At 45.9% G+C, this 21,627-nt stretch overlaps 2 protein-coding genes across 4 annotated transcripts; one reads left to right on the top strand and one right to left on the bottom strand.

Annotated features, from left to right (window-relative positions):
- The first annotated feature begins 357 nt into the window (after nucleotides 1-357).
- On the top strand, nucleotides 358-15,809 carry LOC310792741 (protein arginine N-methyltransferase 7-like). The gene is made up of 17 exons (XM_083654474.1): nucleotides 358-474; nucleotides 787-823; nucleotides 1,181-1,330; nucleotides 2,496-2,604; nucleotides 5,248-5,360; nucleotides 6,531-6,760; nucleotides 7,683-7,863; nucleotides 8,002-8,129; nucleotides 8,421-8,559; nucleotides 8,682-8,765; nucleotides 8,891-8,938; nucleotides 9,682-9,771; nucleotides 9,987-10,148; nucleotides 10,349-10,423; nucleotides 11,394-11,554; nucleotides 11,911-12,007; nucleotides 13,946-15,809. Exons 1-17 carry the CDS (start codon nucleotides 380-382, stop codon nucleotides 14,102-14,104), a joined length of 2,058 nt encoding a protein of 685 aa, XP_083510600.1. The 5' UTR covers nucleotides 358-379; the 3' UTR covers nucleotides 14,105-15,809.
- Nucleotides 15,810-15,847: 38 nt separating this feature from the next.
- Nucleotides 15,848-21,625, bottom strand: LOC310792568 (anamorsin-B-like). Of its 3 annotated transcripts, none has more exons than XM_083654268.1 (9): nucleotides 21,349-21,625; nucleotides 20,071-20,224; nucleotides 19,814-19,957; nucleotides 19,361-19,440; nucleotides 18,308-18,467; nucleotides 18,127-18,203; nucleotides 17,896-18,014; nucleotides 17,508-17,589; nucleotides 15,848-17,369 (listed from the first exon to the last, which is right to left on the bottom strand). In XM_083654268.1, the coding sequence occupies exons 2-9, from the start codon at nucleotides 20,216-20,218 to the stop codon at nucleotides 17,256-17,258; spliced, it is 924 nt and encodes a 307-aa protein (XP_083510394.1). In that variant the 5' UTR covers nucleotides 20,219-20,224; nucleotides 21,349-21,625; the 3' UTR covers nucleotides 15,848-17,255. The 3 variants fall into 3 exon arrangements, with proteins under 3 accessions (XP_083510394.1, XP_083510395.1, XP_083510393.1); XM_083654269.1 differs by having other exon boundaries at nucleotides 21,354-21,625; XM_083654267.1 differs by lacking the exon at nucleotides 21,349-21,625 and adding an exon at nucleotides 20,967-21,101.
- Nucleotides 21,626-21,627: the final 2 nt, after the last annotated feature.

Raw genomic sequence — 21,627 nt, 5'->3', positions numbered from 1 at the left:
ATAAATTAATGAATGGTTTTCACAGCTTTTCTGTTACTGGAGGTCAAAATGTTTTTAATGTGTTTAGGCCCACATTATATGAATATGTATGCCCCCTCCCCTCCAAAATCATAATATTTCAACAACAAAGATTCAAAGAAAACCAAACACAATTCTGAATCATACAACGGCGCTCCCAATTTACGAACAGTCCAGTGTGCGCTCGGAATGCTATTTCCGAACGCACCCGTAAACACTTCAGTCACGTGACCAGAATAGCTTGTGACGTAGGAAAACATGGCTGCTCCCGTGAAGGCAACGCTGCGAAGTGTTTAGTTAGGGTGTTTTGACAGAAACGGAGACATATTACCAGCCCTTCTTCCCACTGGAGTCTGCGGGGATGAAGACCTTCTGTGGACGGGCCAACCCGGCCACGGGCGCGATAGACTGGGTGGAGGAGAGTGAGGAATACGACTATCATCAGGAGATAGCCAGGTAGCACTGCCGACTAGCCTAGCATACTGTCATGCATGATGGCAGCCCCGAATCCGATACTGTACAGAGAGTAGTAGAGCACGAAACGCCATTCAACAGTATTGTGTATTACCTGTAGTGGAACCTGTAAGATACCTGGATACCTGGAACCTGTAAGATACCTTTAAATGAATCATATTAGGAGCCTCTGGTAAATTCGGCAATGATTCCGAAACCATGCAGCACTTTCTTTCAATAAAATCTCTCTTTTTATATAACATTCCCGCTGCTGCTTGACTCAAATCATAAATCATGTATCTGATTGCCTTTCAGGTCCTGTTATGCGGATATGCTGCATGATCATGATAGGGTGAGTCTCGCTGCATTTCAAATGTACAGGTACCTCTCCTGAGAGCATTTACATGGAGTTAAGACGTCCTGAGCACACGTCAGTGGGTATCAAAAGTCTACACACACTTTCAGATGTTCTGCTTCTTTTGTGCACATCCTTTTATCGATATTTGTAGAAGCACACTGCCTGAATAACAGCAGACCGTTTATTTGGATAAGTCTCTCTACCAACGTGGCACAATGTAGGTTTTAGGACTTTTGATATCTACTTATATTCCATCTAAGCTGTTGACTGAACACCAAATGAAAGCGACCAGATACCAGTCTAGTCCCTTACTGCTCCACGCACACAGTTGATGTGCTTCCCTTATTCCAGAATGAGAAGTACTACCAGGGCATCCGGGCAGCGGTGGCCAGAGTCCAGGCTCGGGGGGAGAAGGTCATCGTGCTGGACATCGGGACGGGAACAGGGCTGCTCTCCATGATGGCTCTCACTGCCGGGGCTGACTTCTGCTACGCTGTGGAGGTAGGGCTAGTCTGACTGCTGCTACGCTGTGGAGGTAGGGCTAGTCTGACTGCTGCTATGGAGGTAGGGCTAGTCTGACTGCTGCTACGCTGTGGAGGTAGGGCTAGTCTGACTGCTGCTATGCTGTGGAGGTAGGGCTAGTCTGACTGCTGCTATGCTGTGGAGGTAGGGCTAGTCTGACTGCTGCTATGCTGTGGAGGTAGGGCTAGTCTGACTGCTGCTATGCTGTGGAGGTAGGGCTAGTCTGACTGCTGCTATGCTGTGGAGGTAGGGCTAGTCTGACTGCTGCTATGCTGTGGAGGTAGGGCTAGTCTGACTGCTGCTACGCTGTGGAGGTAGGCCTAGTCTGACTTTTGCTACGCTGTGGAGGTAGGGCTAGTCTGACTTCTGCTACGCTGTGGAGGTAGGGCTAGTCTGACTTCTGCTACGCTGTGGAGGTAGGGCTAGTCTGACTTCTGCTACGCTGTGGAGGTAGGGCTAGTCTGACGTCTGCTACGCTGTGGAGGTAGGGCTAGTCTGACTTCTGCTACGCTGTGGAGGTAGGGCTAGTCTGACGTCTGCTACGCTGTGGAGGTAGGGCTAGTCTGACTTCTGCTACGCTGTGGAGGTAGGGCTAGTCTGACGTCTGCTACGCTGTGGAGGTAGGGCTAGTCTGACTTCTGCTACGCTGTGGAGGTAGGGCTAGTCTGACGTCTGCTACGCTGTGGAGGTGTGGAGGTCTGGCTAGTCTGACGTCTGCTACGCTGTGGAGGTAGGGCTAGTCTGACGTCTGCTACGCTGTGGAGGTAGGGCTAGTCTCGCTGTGGGTTTTTGTTATCCAATCAACTTCAGGAATCTGTGAATGCTAACAACATTAACCCATTGATACCTGATGCAGCATTTGTGTGTGTATCCCTTTAAGACCGCGAACCGCGTCACGTCTTAAAGGGATACACACACAAATGAGGGATATACACGCAAATGCTGCATCAGGTATCAATGGGTTCAAAATTTCAAAAGCTACTCTTCAGTTATTCCCATTCCTACACTATAAACAACCACAATGTGACATACTTCTTAGTGACATCGGCCCAGAGTGGGGGACTACAGCATTCATGGGGAATGGCATGTTTACTATTGCTTTGTATTCAACTTGTATTCAACTCTGTTGTCTTTCTGTCTCCAGGTATTCAAGCCCATGGCTGAAGCAGCCCAGTGCATTGTGGAGAAGAACGGCTTCTCTGACAAGATCAAGATCATTAACAAACACTCCACGGAAGTCACTGTCGGGCCAGGTCAGACACAAGCACACACGCAGTTGCATTATATGAATATTCCTTTGTCTTCCCTATAGTTGTTAGTTGAATATAGACGTGAACTTGTGTCTTGGAAAAAGGTCGACAGACAGAAGCGTCAGTACTGTAAATTCTTATAGACCTCTTATATGTTTGTGAACAGCGATTACTTATTTTGTGGGCCGAACCGTTTGCAGAAAGTGACAGCTAGCGGCTCAGCTGTCATAGAAATATGGAAGATCCGGACGCCTTCTCCACAATTTTTAAAGCTTTGCCAGCAACAGACTAGCCTGACTCCACCAGACGGGGGCGGCATTGTTCCACAAATTCACAATCCACCTCAGTCTGGCCCTGGCCTCAGAGAGGCATTCAAACCGGCCGCCACCCAGGCGCACCAATCAGCGTGAGCTAAGGGCGGGCTTTGCGAGACCGGATGTGACGCCACCGAGAGGCGCTGGACGTTTGTAGTTCTTTCACTATTCAACATGGCGGCGGCTACCGAGGCTAGCTCCAGTGAGCTAGTCAAACATTCTATTCAAAACAATAAGCTAACATAAACGTTAAACACTTGATCTTACAGTGAGTACGAAACCGTAACTGTATTGCTGTAACGTTATCAACTATGAACGTTAGTAAACAAGACATTGTTGTAGAATTTGGGGAGATAGCCTTCAGACGGTTGCTAGGCTGGGAGAACATAGCAGCCATCAGCTAGCTGTAGGCTAGTGAATGGCTAGCTGTAGGCTAGTGAATGGCTAGCAGTAGCCATTCACGCAAGTCACACAAACACAAAGCCCTTCTCACCACAGCCCAGTAAACATGCAATCTGTTAAACCATCATTTTTGTTCCAAATAGAAATAAATCATAACGTTAATCAAAATGCCACTGAAATATTAGCTAATCAACACAGAACTGCAAAGATCAGTGTGATGTATTGTCCCTACTGCTAGCTGAAGTGTATTCTGCTATGATTGGAATGTTTGCTGCTGTTTAATAAACCACGTTAACTCACGTTGGTGTCCGAGTGACATATTATGTTATACAGGCGAGATTAAAGATCTCAGGATAACAGGATGTTACTCGAGAAATTGGTTTATCGATAGAACATAGCTTAAGATTTTGCACTTGTACTTTCTTTAGATAGGGGGTAAACAAACTAACGGCATGGGAGCCAATACTAGATTATATCCAAATGCTGCATGGTGTAACCTAAAGGGTGATTTTCCTCTTCTCCGTTGACGTCCTCTGGGCTCCAGGCAGCTCCCTTTCGCAGATTCATCTCTGACATAAACATCTTTATGAATTTACATCATCTTATCATTTTACCCAATCGTGCCTCAAGACCAGCAGATTATGTAACAACAACACCACACGGCCGTCTTTTCTCCGTTTAGTTTATTATCACAAAAGTAAGCAAATAACATTCTCCAGTCATGCGTAAACATCTACCATTCCACTGACAGATATGCTAAAATTCACCAGTCCTTAATGCTAAATAGTAGCGTTAAATCATTATATTGTATCAAAGTATTTGGTTGTTATTGATTGTTTTGGTTGTTATTGAGCGAGCTACTGTAACTTGTCCCAATTTACCCCCGGAGATCATTAAAGTCTTTCTGATTCTGATTCTGATTGCCATGATCATAAAGGCTAGAGAGCGTTGCGTCTCCATGACGTTAGCCGTCCAGGCCAGTCCAGGGTGCGTGCCACTCGGTGTCATATCGTGTCATCAGTTCCCTGAAGAAACGAACAACGATATGTGTTAGTCATGAATCGCTGTTAACGTTAACATCAAATCAATAATCATCAGACGTAGCACCCAACCTCCAAATGTTGCTAACGTTAGCGTAACATCAGTTAATCCAATCAGTTACATTTAACGTGCAAAATGGCCTACCTGCACTTCATCCTCAGTCAGACATCTGCAGTAATTCTTCTTTCTTTTGGCAAATTGAATAGTCAATGGTTGCACCCAATATTCACCTTACAAAAATAGCTAAAAATCTGCGACCTCCATGCTAACTAATTAGCAATTGTAGTCCTAGCCGTTCGTGTTTACCAGGCGAGGCTACGTCATGAAGGCAAGTCGATCTGATTGGTTGGCGTTGGCACGCCCAGACGGTGACAGACAGACGGTTCATCCAATCACCTGCCAAGTAGCTTGAAAAAAGTGATGGGGTAGCATGACCAAATCCAGATGGATGTCGTTTGTGAAACAGAATGTGAAGCAAACTCATCAATCTGGCAGCGTCAGGTTAGCAACAGACAGGTTACCTTACACAAATAAGCTAACTCTTTCAATGAGGTGAGGTTTCCTGACCCGTACTCACTGTCAGGATGGGTCTAGGTCTAGGATCCAACTACATCGCCAAAATTGCAGTGCCGGACATCGTCATATTCCTAGTGGGAAATTCCAGCATCTATATGGCACAAGATGTCTTTTTCCCTTATTCCAGGGATTGCTCTAGTTTCGGTTTCACTTGTTTCCTCAGAGTTTCTGCTACTGTGATTTGTTGGCAACTGCAGTGACGTAACCCTGTGACGTCCACTCCAAATGGGTCTATTATGCTTTTGAAAGTGTATTCTCTCTCGGTGGTTGGGTCATCAGTCCAATGACATCATGTGTTTGTGATTCGTTACAGATGGAGACATGCAGACCAGGGCCAACGTTCTGGTCACTGAACTGTTTGATACAGAGCTGATAGGAGAGGGAGCCCTGCCCAGCTATGAACACGCCCACCAGAATCTAGTCCAGGTGTGTGGGTGTGTCCAGGTGTGTGGGTGTGTTGGTGTGGCAGAGATGCTCACAAGTCAGTTTTTGCAAGTCCAAGTCAAGTCTCAAGTCTTTCATCACAAGTCCAAGTCAAGTCTCTTAGGAATGAGCGTTCTTGGACGGCACGGTGGCTCAGTGGTTAACACTGTTGCCTCACAGCAAGAAGGTCCCGGGTTCGAACCCCGGTCCGTCCCAGGTCCTTTCTGTGTGGAGTTTGCATGTTCTCCCCGTGTCCGTGTGGGTTTTCTCCGGGTGCTCCGGTTTCCTCCCACCATCAAGAAAGACATGTATGTTAGGGTTAATACTCCTGTCAGTACCCCTGACCAAGGTACTGGCAAAAGAACTGGAGTTGGTCCCCGGGCGCTGCACTGCAGCTGCCCACTGCTCCTAGTTCTAGGAAGGTTCCTAGTAGAGGATGGGTCAAATGCAGAGGATGAATTTCCCCAAGGGGATAAATAAAGGATAACTTAACTTAACTTAACTTAACTATCATCTGCTGCATGCCATCCAGTCTGCTTATAACACTACAGAGCTAAAACTAAGGGATTCAAAGCATGTACTATTACCCTCACTCCTTTATTAGAATACAATATCAGCATTGATTAGATGACATTAGTAAACATTTCCTGAATGTTAATGCACCAAAAAAATATAAATAAATAATAAAGATTGTTCACAAGTCCCAAACCTTCAAGTCCAAGTCGTCTCAAGTATTTGAGGAAGAGTCTCAAGTCAAGTCTCAAGTCACTGTGTGTGTGACTTTAGTGCGACTCAAGTCCAAGTCCCACGTCCAAGTCCCCATCTCTGGGGTGTGGTGTGTTGAGAGATGGATTCCCGACATTGTGGTCACATTTATTGTATTTATTGATATTTATTTTACACACCACACACAATGTAAAACTACCCGAAGAGGATTCGGGCCACATGTGAAAAATGTATTTGAGTTCTGGGTTTAAGTCAGGCTTCTGAGTTTAATGTCAGAATTCTGAGAAAATAGTCAGAAGACGTGGGGTCACAACTTAGCCAAAAAAGGTTGGGAACCCCTGATTTAGGGAATATCGGGGGAATGCTTTTAGGTCATGGAAGCCTTGTGGAAAGTCGAGAAATGTTACTTACATCTCACTTGTGTCGGCCTCTCTCTCTCCCCACTAGGAGGGCTGTGAGGCAGTGCCCCACCGGGCGACGGTGTACGCCCAGCTGGTGGAGTGTGAGCTGCTGTGGAGCTGGGCGCAGCTGCAGCCTGTGGAGGTGGAGGGGGTGCGTCTGACCCCGCCGCCTGCTGTGGCCCGCTGTGCCGGGGCCCATTCAGTCTGCGACATCCAGCTCAGCCAGGTGTCCCCTCACAGCTTCACCCCCCTGGGTCCACTCTGCACCATGTTCAGGTACTAACAGCTCAGCCAGGTGTGCCCTCACAGCTTCACCCCCCTGGGTCCACTCTGCACCATGTTCAGGTACTAACAGCTCAGCCAGGTCACAGCTTCACCCCCCTGGGTCCACTCTGCACCATGTTCAGGTACTAAGAGCACTTTTTCCACCGCGTAGTATCGCCTCAACTCTACTCGCTTCTGGCAGTACCTGTTGTTTTCAATCACAAATACTACTGTGCCCCCCACACACACACACTCACAAAAACACACACACAACTGGTCGTCATAGCGACGCCACGGTGCCGCATGAAACTGCCGTGCCGTGAAACTGTAGTCGCAGCAAGGACATCGCCTCAGAGGCTCCCTTCATAGCGACCCTACTTGTCCTTACGGTACATGTAACAATTCAACTGATACACTACTTCCCTTAAAGCCACGGTTGTTGTCCGTCCCACTGTGCTGGTTGCGTTCAGTCGTTTTCAATACAGAGTGGTTATAGTCATGTCCGAGCATTTCATTTGTCTCAAAAACAACTGAAAATGGCCGTCTGTTGAGGCAGCAAGACAAAAACGGATGAAAATAACAGGAGAGTTTGGAGAATCCTACATGGAAGAGGGTATGCTAACCTGGTAGCTATCGTTAGCATAGAGGATTCTCTCAGACAGATCAGTAGTCTGCAGTCTTTTCACGTCAACTTTTGGTATCGGCTCAGCTTGCAAGTTGGAACCTCAAAGGAGGTGGTAGTAAAAAAAAGTATCACCTCAGCGCGATACTTGCCCAATGGAAAACCCAAAAAGACGAGTAGGCGAGATGAGTCCAATACCATGCAGTCGAAAAGCACCATAAGAGAGAGATGCGCTCTGATTTGGACACACCAACCCAACTAAGGGAGGTCGGGTTCCAAATAACTGCTTCTTTCCTCTTTCTCTCCTTCCAGTGTGGACTTCAGTAAGCCGGTGAGCAGCGCCGCCCAGTCCCACTCCTCCCAGTTTGTGGCTCAGTCCAGCGGTCGGGCCCATGTGGTCCTGTCCTGGTGGGACATCGACATGGATCCCAGCGGAAGCATCGTCTGCACCATGGCTCCTGGTTGGACGTACCCGCAACCCAAGATGGCTCCGGTGGGTTCATGTGTTTTGGCGTCGACGGTGTCTCGAGCTGAAAACCCCCATATTATTGGAGGTGTTCAGCTCTTGGGTCAACAGTGGCTGTGAACTGTGCCTTTCTAAACCTATGACTTGATGTGTGGTGTGTTTCAGTGGCGCGACCACTGGATGCAGAGCGTCTACTTCCTGCCTGTGGAGAGGAAGGTGACGGAGGGAGAAGATCTGAGTCTGACCGTCTGCCATGATGACTACAGCCTGTGGTACAGCCTGCAGGCACACAGGTACACCAGCTTTTCCAGTGATTCCCAAAGTGTTGGCTGCGGCCCTCTGCTGGGCCCTGAACGGTACTGCAGGTGGGCTGCGAGAGGCATACCTGCCTATACATTTTATAGGACATACATCATCTTAGTCTCGTATGTTGATCAGAGTGTGGTTAAAGGGTCGCGTGGGCTGCGGAAGATTTTCACATTTCAAATTGGGCCTCGGGCATTCTTAGGTTTTGGAATGTAGACAATGTAAGTATCCTTGCCCAAAATGAGAAATATGGTTAGAATCTGTGCCGATCCTCTCAGCCAACAGGACACACAGACCGAGGCCCCTCCTTGTCGGCCATGTTGCACCTGCCAGGCCCACTTGGTCTGGACCCGGCCGCGATTCGGCGAACTCAACGACAGCCAGCGAACGGAGAGCTATGTCAGCGCGCTACGCAGCGTAAGTGTACGGGCTTTAGCCAAGGTTCAGACAGTCAATGATTCAGACTCAACGTGACAGAGTGAATGGATTATGGCTGCGGTTTTGTCTTGGTAATAATAACCGCTCTGTGTTCATTCCAGGTTCTGAAAGCGGACAGCGTGTGTCTCAGTGTCAGCGATGGAAGCCTGCTGCCTGTTTTTGCTCGCATGCTTGGAGCCAAGAAGGTATTCCACTTTGGCCCATGTTGGCACAGAACCGACTTTTTTCTTTTCTTTTGACCAAATGCCACGTTGAGACAATGTTTAGATGATGGCCACACACTAAGTCCTGCTTACATCTGTCCATCCAGGTGTTCAGTTTGGAAAACTCCAGAATGTCTAGACAGCTTATTGAGCAGGTGAGTGACCCCTTCTTCTTAACATACTGCCAAATCCCAATACAGGCAAAGCTACTAAAGGCTAAAATGGACCCTAATCAACATGGAACTGCTTAGTCTTCTTTAAAGGGATACACCACTTTCTTGGAAGTTTAGCTCATTTGCCAATTGCCACATCCCCCCAACATAAGCAACATACACCATGCCTTACCGGCACTGTCCGCTCAGTTTACAGTGAGCTACAGTCGTGAAGTTAGTAATTATCGCCATAGAATGGAGGCTAATGGTACAGCTCTTAAAAATCTGCCAAAACACACATCTCACGGCGTCAAAATACATGTTGTGCTTCGGGTACTCGCCACGCGATGAAATGTTAATCCAAAATGCACATAATTTCGGCGGCCATGTTTGGAAAGTAGTGCCAGCTACCTCTTTTCCTTCCATTCCTTTATAGGAAACAAGCTTCATCTTTCAAAGAAAACAAAAACTGTGGCCCTATTGCTCATTAGACATTTCATATCCCTGCGCTTACAGGTGTTTCTGGTCTTGTACATCATTTAAGTAAACAAAATTACTGCATTTGAATACAAATAAAGAGCAGTAAAAAACATCACAAAAACCAAGAGGCAAGCTAGGAAGTGCTGACATCACATCATGCATTGTGCTGTGCTGACATCATACATTGTGCTGTGCTGACATCATGCATTGTGCTGTGCCGACATCATACATTGTGCTGTGCTGACATCATACATTGTGCTGTGCAGGTGTTGGAAGCCAACTCCATGAAAGGAGCAGTGCAGCTGCTGGAGAGCAGGCCTGACCAGCTGACCAGTAACGACTTGGGAGGAGAACAGGTATTACACCAATTAATTAGTTCTCCAGTTCTTCCTAATCATGTATCTCAAGAAAATGAATAGTTTGATAGAGACTGTATTTGTATTATATTTTGATAATAACTGTATATGTGTAGTTTGATAGTAACTGTATATAGTTTGATAGTAACTGTATAGTTTGATAGTGACAGTATATGTATAGTTTGATAGTGACAGTATCTGTGGTGTCTGTGCAGATCTCAGTTCTGTTGGGCGAGCCCTACTTCAGCACCAGCCTCTTACCCTGGCACTCACTCCACTTCTGGTACTGTCGCACGGCCCTGGCAGGCCTGCTGCGGCCCGACGCCACCGTCTTGCCGCGCACCGCCACGCTGCACATGGTGGCCGTGGAGTTCCAGGTGAGACGAACAAACGCACCCCCGGGGCAAAGACATGCATTCAGGTCTAGATCTTTTACTTCCCCCCCGTCTTTTCCTCATTCAGGGCTTTTATAGGCTTTTACAGGAGTGTCACATTTTGATTTAGACCCATTGACAAAGGTTTCCAGAGGCAAAGGTCATCACTGCTATTTGACGCTGACTTTGATCGTGTTTCTTAGGATCTATGGAGGATAAGAGCACCCTGCGGAACATGCGAGGGCTTTGACGTCACACCCATGGATGAGATGGTCCAGGTATAATCACATATTTTCTGTCAGCTGTTCATCTCTACATCCAGAGAGATCTCCTCCCACACGACCGTATGAGATCAATGATTGATCGATGATTGATTCTACATCAATCGTCATGTAGAAGAGACATATTGCCCAAACAAGCAGGAACAGCAGCATGGCGTTTAAAATTATACAACAGGTAGTTCCAACCGAGCAATCTGATTGGAAAAACTAGACATTTAGAACTTGCTCAAATCAGCACCTGTGACGCATAGCCGTGCTCAAATGGAAAACGCCTCATCACTAAAATATTATTTCGCCATTCAGCATTGATGTTAGACACTCTGCCGTCCTCATCAGCTGTGTGGTGAGTCTGTAACCTACAGTGCTACTAGCTTAAAAATACATGTGAAGATCACGGACGTAGTTGCTAAATCTGTCTGTGGGAGAGAGAAAAAATCAGCAGATATCTTAGTAGATTGAAGATTTAAATAGCAAGGCATTTTTCTGTTTAAATGTGTGGTATTTTTATTGTTTGGGAAATCACAGGGACTAGAAAGCACCTCTGTTGATAGGTCGTAAAGGTTGGCCTAGTTGCTGGAGTAGTCAGTTTTATTTTTACAGCGTATTGCCCCACAATATTAATACATTTTGTTTATATCTTTTGTTTTGTTGGTAACCTTTGTACAATCGCAATATTACACTCGACGGTGTGCTTTGCCATCATTATTGACACTTCAGTGATACAGAGGACCGCATCACTGTCATGCCAATGGTGACAGCAATGCACACCCTCGAGGGTAATATTGCTTAAATCCATGGTAAAAGATGAACGCCACATTGTCTCCATTAAGAACAATGCTGTTTTATTCACTTTCAAGTCAAGAACACGTTTCAGTCAAGAAGAGCTGAGTTGTACAGGGTTCCCAAAGTCTGAAATCAAGAGTCTGGCAACCAACAACAACAAACTCCTCCTCCTCTTTCCCTTCAGAATTCTCTGGATTTCCGTGAGTCCCGTGAGGCGGAGCCCCACCCTCTCTGGGAATACCCATGCCGCGCCCTGACCCAGCCCGCTGCCATCATGACCTTTGACTTCACGCAGTGTGTCCCTCAGCAGCCAATCACAAGCCAGGGCTCGCTTCCCTTTAAAAGGTAATAAACACCCCTCTGAAACCAAACCATACACCGAGTCATGTATTAAAATGGCACATACTAAGTAGTAGATATAGTAAAGAGAAACAAATTTAAGAGAACGGTTAACCCCAAAATGAAAATTGGTCGAAACTCCACTGACGTTTGTATGGCAACCACACAGACGTGAACAGCGTCTGGTTGTTTAGATTTCCCAAAAAAGCCATAAACAGACAATTTCTCAAAACAACTCCACTCCAAAAGGCCAAGATCTACCTAATTATTTAGCACTACTCGAAGGTAAAGGAGTGAATAACTTCTTCTTGTGTCGTATGATGGCAACCAAAAGAAACAGATAACCATGCGTTCCTTCTCAGGATTGGTCGATGCCATGGCGTTGCGCTGTGGATGGAGTACCGGCTGACCGATGACATCACTCTCAGTATGGGTCTGACTGGACCAATCAGTGAGCAGGTACCACAGCAGCGCACTCATCACCCATTGCCTGGTTTCCCTCAACATATTGATCATTGTACCTTGCCCATATTTGTTTTGTTTTGCTTACTTAATTTTACACTCATTTTCTGACTACCAATTTTAATATTAACACGTTGAGTGCCAGAGCCGAGATATCTCGTCTTACATAATCCAACGCTTGAGTGCCAGAGCCGAGATATCTCGTCTTACATAAACATTTTTTTTTTTTGACGGTGGGACATCAATCAACAACTTTTACGTCTTCTAGATCACTATTGGAGCAAGAGAATGTGTATAATCTATTTTACCGACCACTAAGTGGCGACAGTGCTCTCCTGACTAGAGGAAGGCAAGCATTTTTTTAACTTGTCACGCCATTCTCACCCCAGCCATTCTCATGAAAATGGATGGGGGAAAACGCTTTCGTTTTCGCGCTGATTGCTGGCGATGCGGGATTGCAAATTTACATAATAGATTACAGGTGGAACACACTTTGAAACACGCAGCATAAATATGACCAGAATCGCAAAAGCTTCTCTCAACCAAAACTCCAAGAAGCGAGCGAGTCCATCCCGACTTCCTCAAACAGCGGCCACGCAGCCACAGGCACAGGACAGCAGCAAAGCACTGAGACTGGTGACAAGCTTGTGACGGCCGCTGCAGCCAAGAAGAACGCCCACGGAGGGAGGAGTTGAAGCAACTCTCCCTCTCGCTCTCTCCCTCTCTCTCTCTCTCCTCTCTCCTCTCTCTCTGAGGAGAGAGAGAGAGAGAGAGAGAGAGAGAGAGAGAGAGAGAGAGAGAGAGAGAGAGAGAGAGAGAGAGAGAGAGAGAGAGAGAGAGAGAGAGAGAGAGAGAGAGAGAGAGAACAGAGTGGGAGACAAGGGCACCCATAATCACAGGCACGTGAGGTGGTTCTAAAAATCCATTTATCTCCAAACTCTCTGAAAATCTCTGAAACCATGCTGTACTCAATGGCTAATATCTACATAACTACTAACTCTGCAAACTAACTCTTTTAGACAGAGAAAGCACACATTCTATTAGTTATTTTTAGATGATTGGTGTTCACGAATTCTTAACAGAAAATAATCCTCGGCTCTTGTAAAATGAGCCAGAATCCTCAAAAAAAAACCTGGCACAACTTACCTACAGGATTGAAAAAATGGCTGGCACTCAATGTGTTAATGACTTTTATTTTTAAGTGTACTATATTTTGACAGTTGTTGCTAGCATTCTTTATTAACTTCACCTGCCCAGATTTCCACATCTGGTCCAGGGATTTAAACCATCTGGTCACAAACCCTCTTCTCTACTTCAGCCTGCCTCCACCCCAGTAGAAACTCATATTCTCTCTCTCCACAAGATGAATGTGCTGCTATCCAGTTACATTGTTAGACCAGAACTAGGTAAACATTCCAGAGAATTTAATGAAGATAGGCAGGGGTACAATTATTGAGCATGTGATTTCCACCAATGATGAAAACCAAGTCACACCACAATTAACAAATAAAATGACTTCCATTAACCAGGCTATATAAACTAACCAATGGCCATTCAGTTAACAATGCAAACAAAACACCAACGAAAATGGATTGTAAATATGGACCAAATTATACCCCACAGCACCTGTAAACATAACTTAAGATTCCATAAGCCTTAAATGCTACAAAATTACATGGTGAGAAACACAGTCTGTGGGAACAGTGTGTGAGGGGGAATGTAGTAAGAGATTGGGAATCATGCTGCATTCATGTCATACGAGAAGGACAAAAAACGCGATCCTACTAGAAAATACTGTTCACTCAGCTTTCAGGTGGTAAATACTACTGGCAATTATACTGTAATAATAACTGATCCTAATAACTGGTAGGCTAGTTGGTGCATTGAGTGAGTTGGGTGACACCAGTGCGACTCTTTCTTCCTCCCCCCCTGCAGGGCGAGTGCGCGTGGAGCCGACACAGGAAGCAGGGCGTGTACTTCCTGGGTTCTCCGTGGGAGAGCTCGGGGGAGGGCGGAGCCTCGCTGTCGTACAGCTTCACCTTCCAGCCCAGCTCAGGAGACATCAAGATGGAGTTCGCCGTCGAGTCGCCGTGATCTGGAACAGTCAGACTGGAGGTGGACACAGTCAGACTGGAGGTGGACACAGGGACAGCCCGAACTGCAATGTTGTGCTTTTACCTCATTTCATTTTCCTTTGTCATCATTTTCCGGTGGCATGTTTTTTTTATGAAGCTGCAGATAGCTGATATTCAATATCTTTAAATCTGTGCTTCACAAAGAGTTGTGTTCTTGTCGGGGTGCAAAAACGTTTGAAATAGCTTTTAGACCATCATGGTGTTGGTACACTAAAACGCTCCACTGAAACCCAGACTGATGATGATAAGAAGCACAGATCCTGTCCGGGCTCACGGTGTAGCTGCTTCCACCATAGAGATGCAGTGAAACAGTAGAGGGGACATGTCAGCAATTTCCTATTCTGGAATTGGACCATATGGCAGCCATCTTACCTGGGTACACCTCTCAGCTGACTGTATTTGGAAGCAATGGTGATAGTGGCCTTATGCTGCCATTATAAATGCTATTATTTTTTTTTTTATCGAAACATCACTACTAGTTTTTATTTGGCTCACTGTGTGCAAAACTGTCTATTTCTAAAATGGAACATGAGCCATTTTAGTAGTTTGAAGATCGAAATTGCTAAGCTATGTGAAGTAATTGTTTTCAATCATACAGATTATCTTCTGTAAATCATTTAATGGTGCATTTAGGCTACTTTACATAAACTATGAATCCTTTTTTCAAGAAGACCATAATTCTCAGATTTCTTTGGTAATCCGAGTGGTTGTATTCAGAGTATACTGTACGTCTTGGCAGAAGTACATTTAAATCTGCGCATTTTCAGTGGTGCCGCAACCGAGTTCTATACAAACCACTGAGCTATAGATACAAACACTATAGACTAGTGCATCAGTTGGGTATTAATCTGGACAACAGGTAGCCGTTATTCACCTTATGAAGAAGAGACCGTCTGGCTTGAGAGACTAACAGGAAGTGTAAACACAATCAAGTTCTGATTGTTTACACTTCCTGTGACTCATAAACCTAGTCTGACTCCTATGAGTCAAACTAGTTTGAGCAGGTGCTGGTGTTTTGAACAGGAAATCATGACACAAGTGCGGTCAAGGGGCAGCTGCGGCTCAGGAGGTAGAGCGCATCGTCCACCAACCAGTCGGTGGTTCAATCCCCGGCTCCTCCAGTCCATATGTCAAAGTGTCCTTGGGCAAGACACTGAACCCCAAATTGCTCCCGATGGCTGTGCCAGCACCCTGCGTGGCAGCTTGCCACCTTCGGTGTGTGAATGTAGGCACATTGTAAAGCACTTTGGATAAAAGCGCTATATAAATGTAGTCCATTTACCAAGTGGTCAGGGCCACATAAGGTGAATAGTTACAGGTAAACTGTTCCCAGGTCAGCGTGGAACAATTATCCCTGCTTAATGACATCATGTCCCCTCTATGGCTTTCTCTCTTATCACACTGATCCATTATTGACCGTCTGGATAGATTTGTCCAGTAGGAATGTCAACATGGTGGAGAGGCAGACATACAGCAGCAGCAGCTTCGCTCATGAAGGAGCTACTTCATAGAAACAAGTTGAATTCAAGTGGGTTAAGCTGTGCTTAAGTCAAACCCAAAGGTATAACACAATGTTCCAGAAAGTGAAAGCTCAGTTGAGTGGAGATACATGGATATGAGCGGTGTGTTCATATAGGAAAATATACCATCAAATCATAGTCAACATTTACTAACAACTAAATAAATAGAATATCTGTAAAGATGACTTTGGCTTCAGTTTATTGTACTTAAATGAAACACTCATTGAGACAAGAAAACATTTTTCCCAAAATGTCTATAATACAAATATACATACGTTTTAAAGGAGAATTTAGTTTTTTTTAACCTGGAGCCCTCTCCTCACATTAATTATTATCTGACGACTCACCCAGTGTTCTCCACAGCATTTTTGTCCGTCTTAGGCGTTGTTTTGAGATCAATAGTGTGCAAGCCAGTCCTAGAATGGAGCTCCGTGGGGGCCACATGGCAGCGTGCTTTTCATCCATGTAAATAGACAGTTTTATTCCCGTTTTTGACCCATATCGTCATAATCTGATCCCTAAAGAACCATCAGACTGCTATTTTCCCCCGGGCTCTTTTCAGCGGTAGTTACAGGCATCCCATTTCCTCCTGTCGGGTCAGTGAGATCAACTCTCGTCAAGTCAGTCCACAGGTCAGCGGCAGGAAAGTCTCGCAGGACTTGATGAGAGTTGGTCTCACTGACCCGACAGGAGGAAATGGGATGCCTGTAACTACTGCTGAAAAGAGCCCGGGGGAAAATAGCAGTCTGATGGTTCTTTAGGGATCAGATTGTGACGATATGGGTCAAAAACGGGAATAAAACTGTCTATTTACATGGATGAAAAGCACGCTGCCACGTGGCCCCCACGGAGCTCCATTCTAGAACTGGCTTGCACACTATTGATCTCAAAACAACGCCTAAAGACGGACAAAAACGCTGCGGAGAACACTGGGTGAGTCGTCAGATAATAAATGTGAGGAGAGGGCTCCAGGTTAAAAAAACACGAAATTCTCCTTTAAGTGAAGCAAAATTGTATGTGAAATGTGGTGTGGTTTTGACTGTACAATCTTTTCAGTAGTCTATTGTAAATAGGATTTATAATGAAAAGGCCAGAAACAAAATGCAGCCCGTCAGTGCTGTGTACTAAATATAAACTCTCCAGATTTGCCTCACAATTACCACACATCACTGCATAATTAGCAAAAGCAGAAGTCAAACTGGACTAAATGTATTTGATTTTAATTTCCGCCCCGATTGACAGTGCAGCCTTGATAACTATAGTATGCGTCAGTCTCTCCATTTGAGAGGCTCGTACTGAACAAGACTCGCTAATTTTTGTACAGGACAAAACAGGTGAGCAACTGGAAGAACAGGGTGATTTGTGTTGGTGATTTTGTGCAGTGCGATAATCAAATTGAACCTCTCAAACAGAAGCCGCCTCACTAAGATCCAGGAAGACAAGACACTCAAACTCAAAAAAGAAGAAGTCATCTTTCAAACCCCAACAGTTTTGCAGAGGGAATACTTTTTTTGAGTGTCTCCAGGAAGTTTTGGGGCTTCTTGGTGGATGGAATGTAAATTAACATGTTGCAGGGTGAGTTGTGGGTTTTTAGGAGACGTCGTTCAGGGTGGCCTGGTGCAGCTTAAGCTTCTCTCCTGGTTTGAACGCTGGCATCCCCGTGTACGGGCAGCTGGCACATCGGAAGGCATCGCCCAGGTAACACTGCCACCAAAAACAAACGCAGATGATCAGGTAACACTGCCACCAAAAACAAACCTATTTCTTTCTCAACTAGACTGACAGAAAACAGAATGCTGAAACATGAAAAATGATATTCACAAATCACAAACTACTACTCACACTTCCACAGGACGACTTTGCTACGGTCTTCTTCTGCGGTCCTTTTTTCTCCTGATCCAACTCCTCGGCTAGACCGCACGAACTGCACAAACACATTCACCATGATGACGTTTGTGTAATCAGGGCATGACATTAACTTTTTTGCCCAAAAGCCATTGTGGCTAGTGGTTTTATAAAGTTACTAGCCACTCAGCATTTTCACTAGCCACAATTTTGTTGTTGACCTATTTTAGATTCAAAACGGTGATTTTTGCCGAAAGTTGACAAGTTTACACCCGTGTAATGTCACGCACTGTGTGTAATGTTGCTTGTGCGGAGGTGGACTCCCTGGTTGTGTGTAATGTTGCTTGTGCGGAGGTGGACTCCCTGGTTGACGCTCTAGACTCACCAGTCCCTACAGGCCTTCTTCTTCTTGGCGGTTCCGTCCCCGCAGGGCGCCCTCAGGGAGGCCGGGTCGGGCTTCTTCAGGTCCTCGTCGTCCAGCAGGGCGTCGCTGTCCACCAGATCCTGAAGAAGACGAGACAACATGTTAACTATTTGCGTTCCAGTGCAGTCCTGCAGATATTTATCGAGTCTTTACATGGGGACAGACGGTAATAAATACAAATCCTTAACTCACCACATCGTCGTCATTCATGTCGTTGACTGAGAGCGTCCACATGCTGGCCGTGTCGGGATCGAGAGCGGGTTTCACAGCTGAAACGACACGCGTGGAAATATTAGCATGTGCAAAGCCAAGTGACATTCTACATTTGAAATACAAATGGAGAAAACAAAGGTAACGACGGTGAAAAACAGACCTGGCTTTTTCCCGAAGGACAGTTTGAGCTGGCTGGAGGATCCCACCTCGAAGCTGGGCTTGGAGGCGGACAGGCGAAGTTTGGACAGGGTGTTCCCTTGGTAACCCGTGGCCGTCCTGAGGGAGCTCAGCGCCTCGGGAGTCAGTTCTGCTCTACCGAGCTGCAAGCGTGGAAGAGGAGATATTTCAATCGCCAGAGAGGCACATGGGTCAAATTATCCGTAACACCAGCCTGGACCCCATATGAACTTGAGGAGTTGTTTTCTTTAATCAGTCAGTCAATCATAGCAGGGATATATCAGTCTAGCCCTATTAAAACCTGCACTTGAAGGAGTCATGTGGTGGGTGTTCGGGTAGTGCAGCAAACCAACACTAGGGTCGCAGAAATAACACGATCTTCCTAGCCTGATATTCAGAGTGCATCGTCAATTCATAAACTCATTTCCTCTTCGTCTGAGATTGCGCTCACTTCAGAGCATTTCTACGAGGGGGCGGGCTTCGGGCTTCCCTAACCAATCACTGGAGACCAAGGTGTCCACGGCAACCTAACCTCGCGTCACCAGGTTCTTCCCGAGGCAACCGGCCGGCACGGCGGGGCAGCCGCAGCAGTCTAGTCACAAGCTAACGTAGCTAGCTAATGCTAGCCAGCTTCTCCACGTTAAGCAGCCAAAGTCGGCCGACTTCGTACTTTTCATTTTAACGAACGTCTTATTAGTTACTGCAGTAAGGTGATTTGTGTTGGTGTTTAGTTACTGCAGTAACTAATAAGACGTTTGTTAAAACGAAAAGTACAGCTGTGTCTGTTTCTGTTGTGCATGACTGACAACAACAGCGTTAGCCAATCAGCACCCGCGATTGGATTTTCAACCGGAGAAAGATACCAGACCAAGAAGAGACAAATCCACAACTGTGGAGTGGGCGTGGCTTCGAAGGTCTGGAGCCAGGCTATGCTCCTCCCACACACTATGCTAAAAAAAAATCTTGCTGTGCTAGGCTTAACCCTGCTGTGTAATAGTGGAGTGAAGCCACTCTGTAGTAGAGACTAGACACTCACCTCTGCCACCGACATGAAGCCAGACAGCTTGAGAGCAGACATGAGCTTCTCAGCAGTCCTCACACTCTTGCCCTCACCTCCTAGAACAGACAAACCACAAACATATCAGGGCGGCAGGGTGACCTCACAGAGTTAAAGGTGCAGGAGGATTTAAGAAAATGGAACTTCTGTATTTTGAGGATGACAAAAAAGCCAAATGCTTATCATGTAGATTCCACCGTGTTGACGTGAAACCTCTGGATTAAGAAAACTTGCTTCCGAGTTCCGACTGGGAATTCTGACTTAAAAAGAGCCGCTGGGTTGCATTTTCCTCCTAAGAAAGTCGGAATTCTGAATTCCCGACATCTGTGGGGGTCGTCGTTTCCAGACGTCCTGTGCCCCGTGTCTCACGGGTTGGATGGCTGAACTGTTCTTGTTTAACTGTGAAAATCGAATACAAATCCTCTCTCTCACCTGTGACTGGTTCCTCCAGAACTAGTTTCCCACCGGGTTTGAGGACTCTGGCCAGCTCCGCTAGCGTCTCGGAGTTGTGGAAGGAGGAGCTGTCAGTCAGGAGGGCGGACAGCACCCAGTCGAAGGTAGATGCTGGATGGGAGGCTGACGTGAGGAGAGGACATAGAATAATTTTGAATGTCGGCTCCAAGGGAGAATCTACACAGGCTAAGATGGCATTTTTGGATCAACATCTTGCCTAGTGAAGAGTCACTCACAGTCCATTAGCCACTCCATGTTCTCCACAGACACTTTGCCGCCTGCAGCAGCCACGCTCTCAGCCAGCTCTTGCAGGGCCGTCGGTGATGAAGGCTGATTCCACACCAACATCACCTTGTCTCCTGCTTTGACGCCCAGGTCTGCCATGGCCCCCTGCAGAAAGTGCACAATCAATTAAGGATTACAAAACTGCACATTAGCTTGAGCAGGATGGGTTTGTGAAAAGGGCCAATACTGATTCTTTTTTTATAGAAGCTGCAACAGCTCAAATTTAGTGCCACTGCCATCGGATATTCAATATACTTTACAGTTTCCTACAGAAATGTATTGTTGTCAGGGTGGAAAAGAAACAGCATTTATTTCGTCAGTTAGACACACAAAAAAACTCTCCACTGAAACCCAGACTTATACATTTCTTTTCAACAACCTAGGAATGTCTTCATTTCAAATATTGGTCTAACCCTAGTGTACACAGCAAGGTCTATTATAAATTTTGCCTTTTGCATTACTGATCATACCAGTTTAGAAATAATTAGGGCTATAAACGGAAAGTATTAAATAATGAAACAATTCTAGCTGGATAATAATTAGTTTCATGGTTTCATCCAGGCGTTTTGATCAAACTCAATGGTTGTGAAGGTCAAAGAACGACCGGTTCAGGTTGCTTCTGGAAGTAAAGTAGAATTCAGTTAACTTCCAAATCAGTGAACGCTGTAGTATTATTATGAATTATTGGGACTAGTCACATTTTAGATTGTGTTGGAGAATTGACAGTAGGCTAGTTAGTGTAGGCTTTGTGTAAGCTCGGCTATCGGGCTGGCCCTTTAGCCGAGTGGGAAGTCTTGCGGACGGTTGCACAACAGACTCTGACAAGCCAGGGATGCGGTAACGTTACATTGTTGATGGCAGCGATGGGATCTTTCCAGTGCATGGTCTTGGAGTGGTTAAGTCTTGCGGTTGCACAGGCTCTGACCAGCCAGGGATCTTAGGTTCAAGTCCCAGCCGGTAACGTTACAGGGATGGTGTTCACGCAAACAACTGCGTTAACAGCCAGGCTCCTCTCTCTGTGTGTGGACCCTGCCAGACCAACAGAAGATATGGAGCTGATAAAACAAAACATGACCTCAATGACACCCCGCTTGCATGCTGACTCATTGTTACCTCACGAGTCAGTGCTATGAAACTAAAGGACATGACCGTCAAGCATTACACAACACAACTGTATACAATAAACGCTTCGTGGTCTAACATTAGGAACATAATATATAGCAACTCACTTCACCTTTGTTCTTGTGGTGTGGAAATAGAGGCTTGTCGGCTGACAGGTGTAAACGTTAGCAAAACAGCTAGCACGCAAACAGCGTGACGCAGAACCAAGCCGCTGTTATGCCAACATAAAAGTGTATTATACCGCTGGTAGAATCCGCGACACGGCCACGCGAACAACAACAACAACAACACAACAATAGACCTAGGCTTTGTATAATGTGTATTAAATATTTTTCGGCGGATTCGTTAGTAGAATACAATCGTCGTCCGTACTCGATTGCCTGCTC

Source organism: Poromitra crassiceps, assembly GCF_964638095.1.
Source record: "Poromitra crassiceps genome assembly, chromosome: 18".
Classification (NCBI taxonomy): domain Eukaryota; kingdom Metazoa; phylum Chordata; class Actinopteri; order Beryciformes; family Melamphaidae; genus Poromitra; species Poromitra crassiceps.
The sequence above is the reverse complement of the archived record's forward strand: the minus strand, read 5'-3'. Positions and strand labels throughout refer to the sequence as shown.

Coding starts and splice junctions, on each gene's coding strand:
- LOC310792741 (XM_083654474.1), top strand. CDS start 380: ATGAAGACCTTCTGTGGACGGGCCAACCCGGCCACGGGCGCGATAGAC. Junction 824..1,180: donor TGCTGCATGATCATGATAGG/GTGAGTCTCGCT, acceptor CCCTTATTCCAG/AATGAGAAGTACTACCAGGG. Junction 10,149..10,348: donor TGGTGGCCGTGGAGTTCCAG/GTGAGACGAACA, acceptor CGTGTTTCTTAG/GATCTATGGAGGATAAGAGC.
- LOC310792568 (XM_083654267.1), bottom strand. CDS start 21,002: ATGCACTGGAAAGATCCCATCGCTGCCATCAACAAT. Junction 20,225..20,966: donor CCATCGCTGCCATCAACAAT/GTAACGTTACCG, acceptor CACTTTCTGCAG/GGGGCCATGGCAGACCTGGG. Junction 18,015..18,126: donor ACATGAATGACGACGATGTG/GTGAGTTAAGGA, acceptor CGTCTTCTTCAG/GATCTGGTGGACAGCGACGC.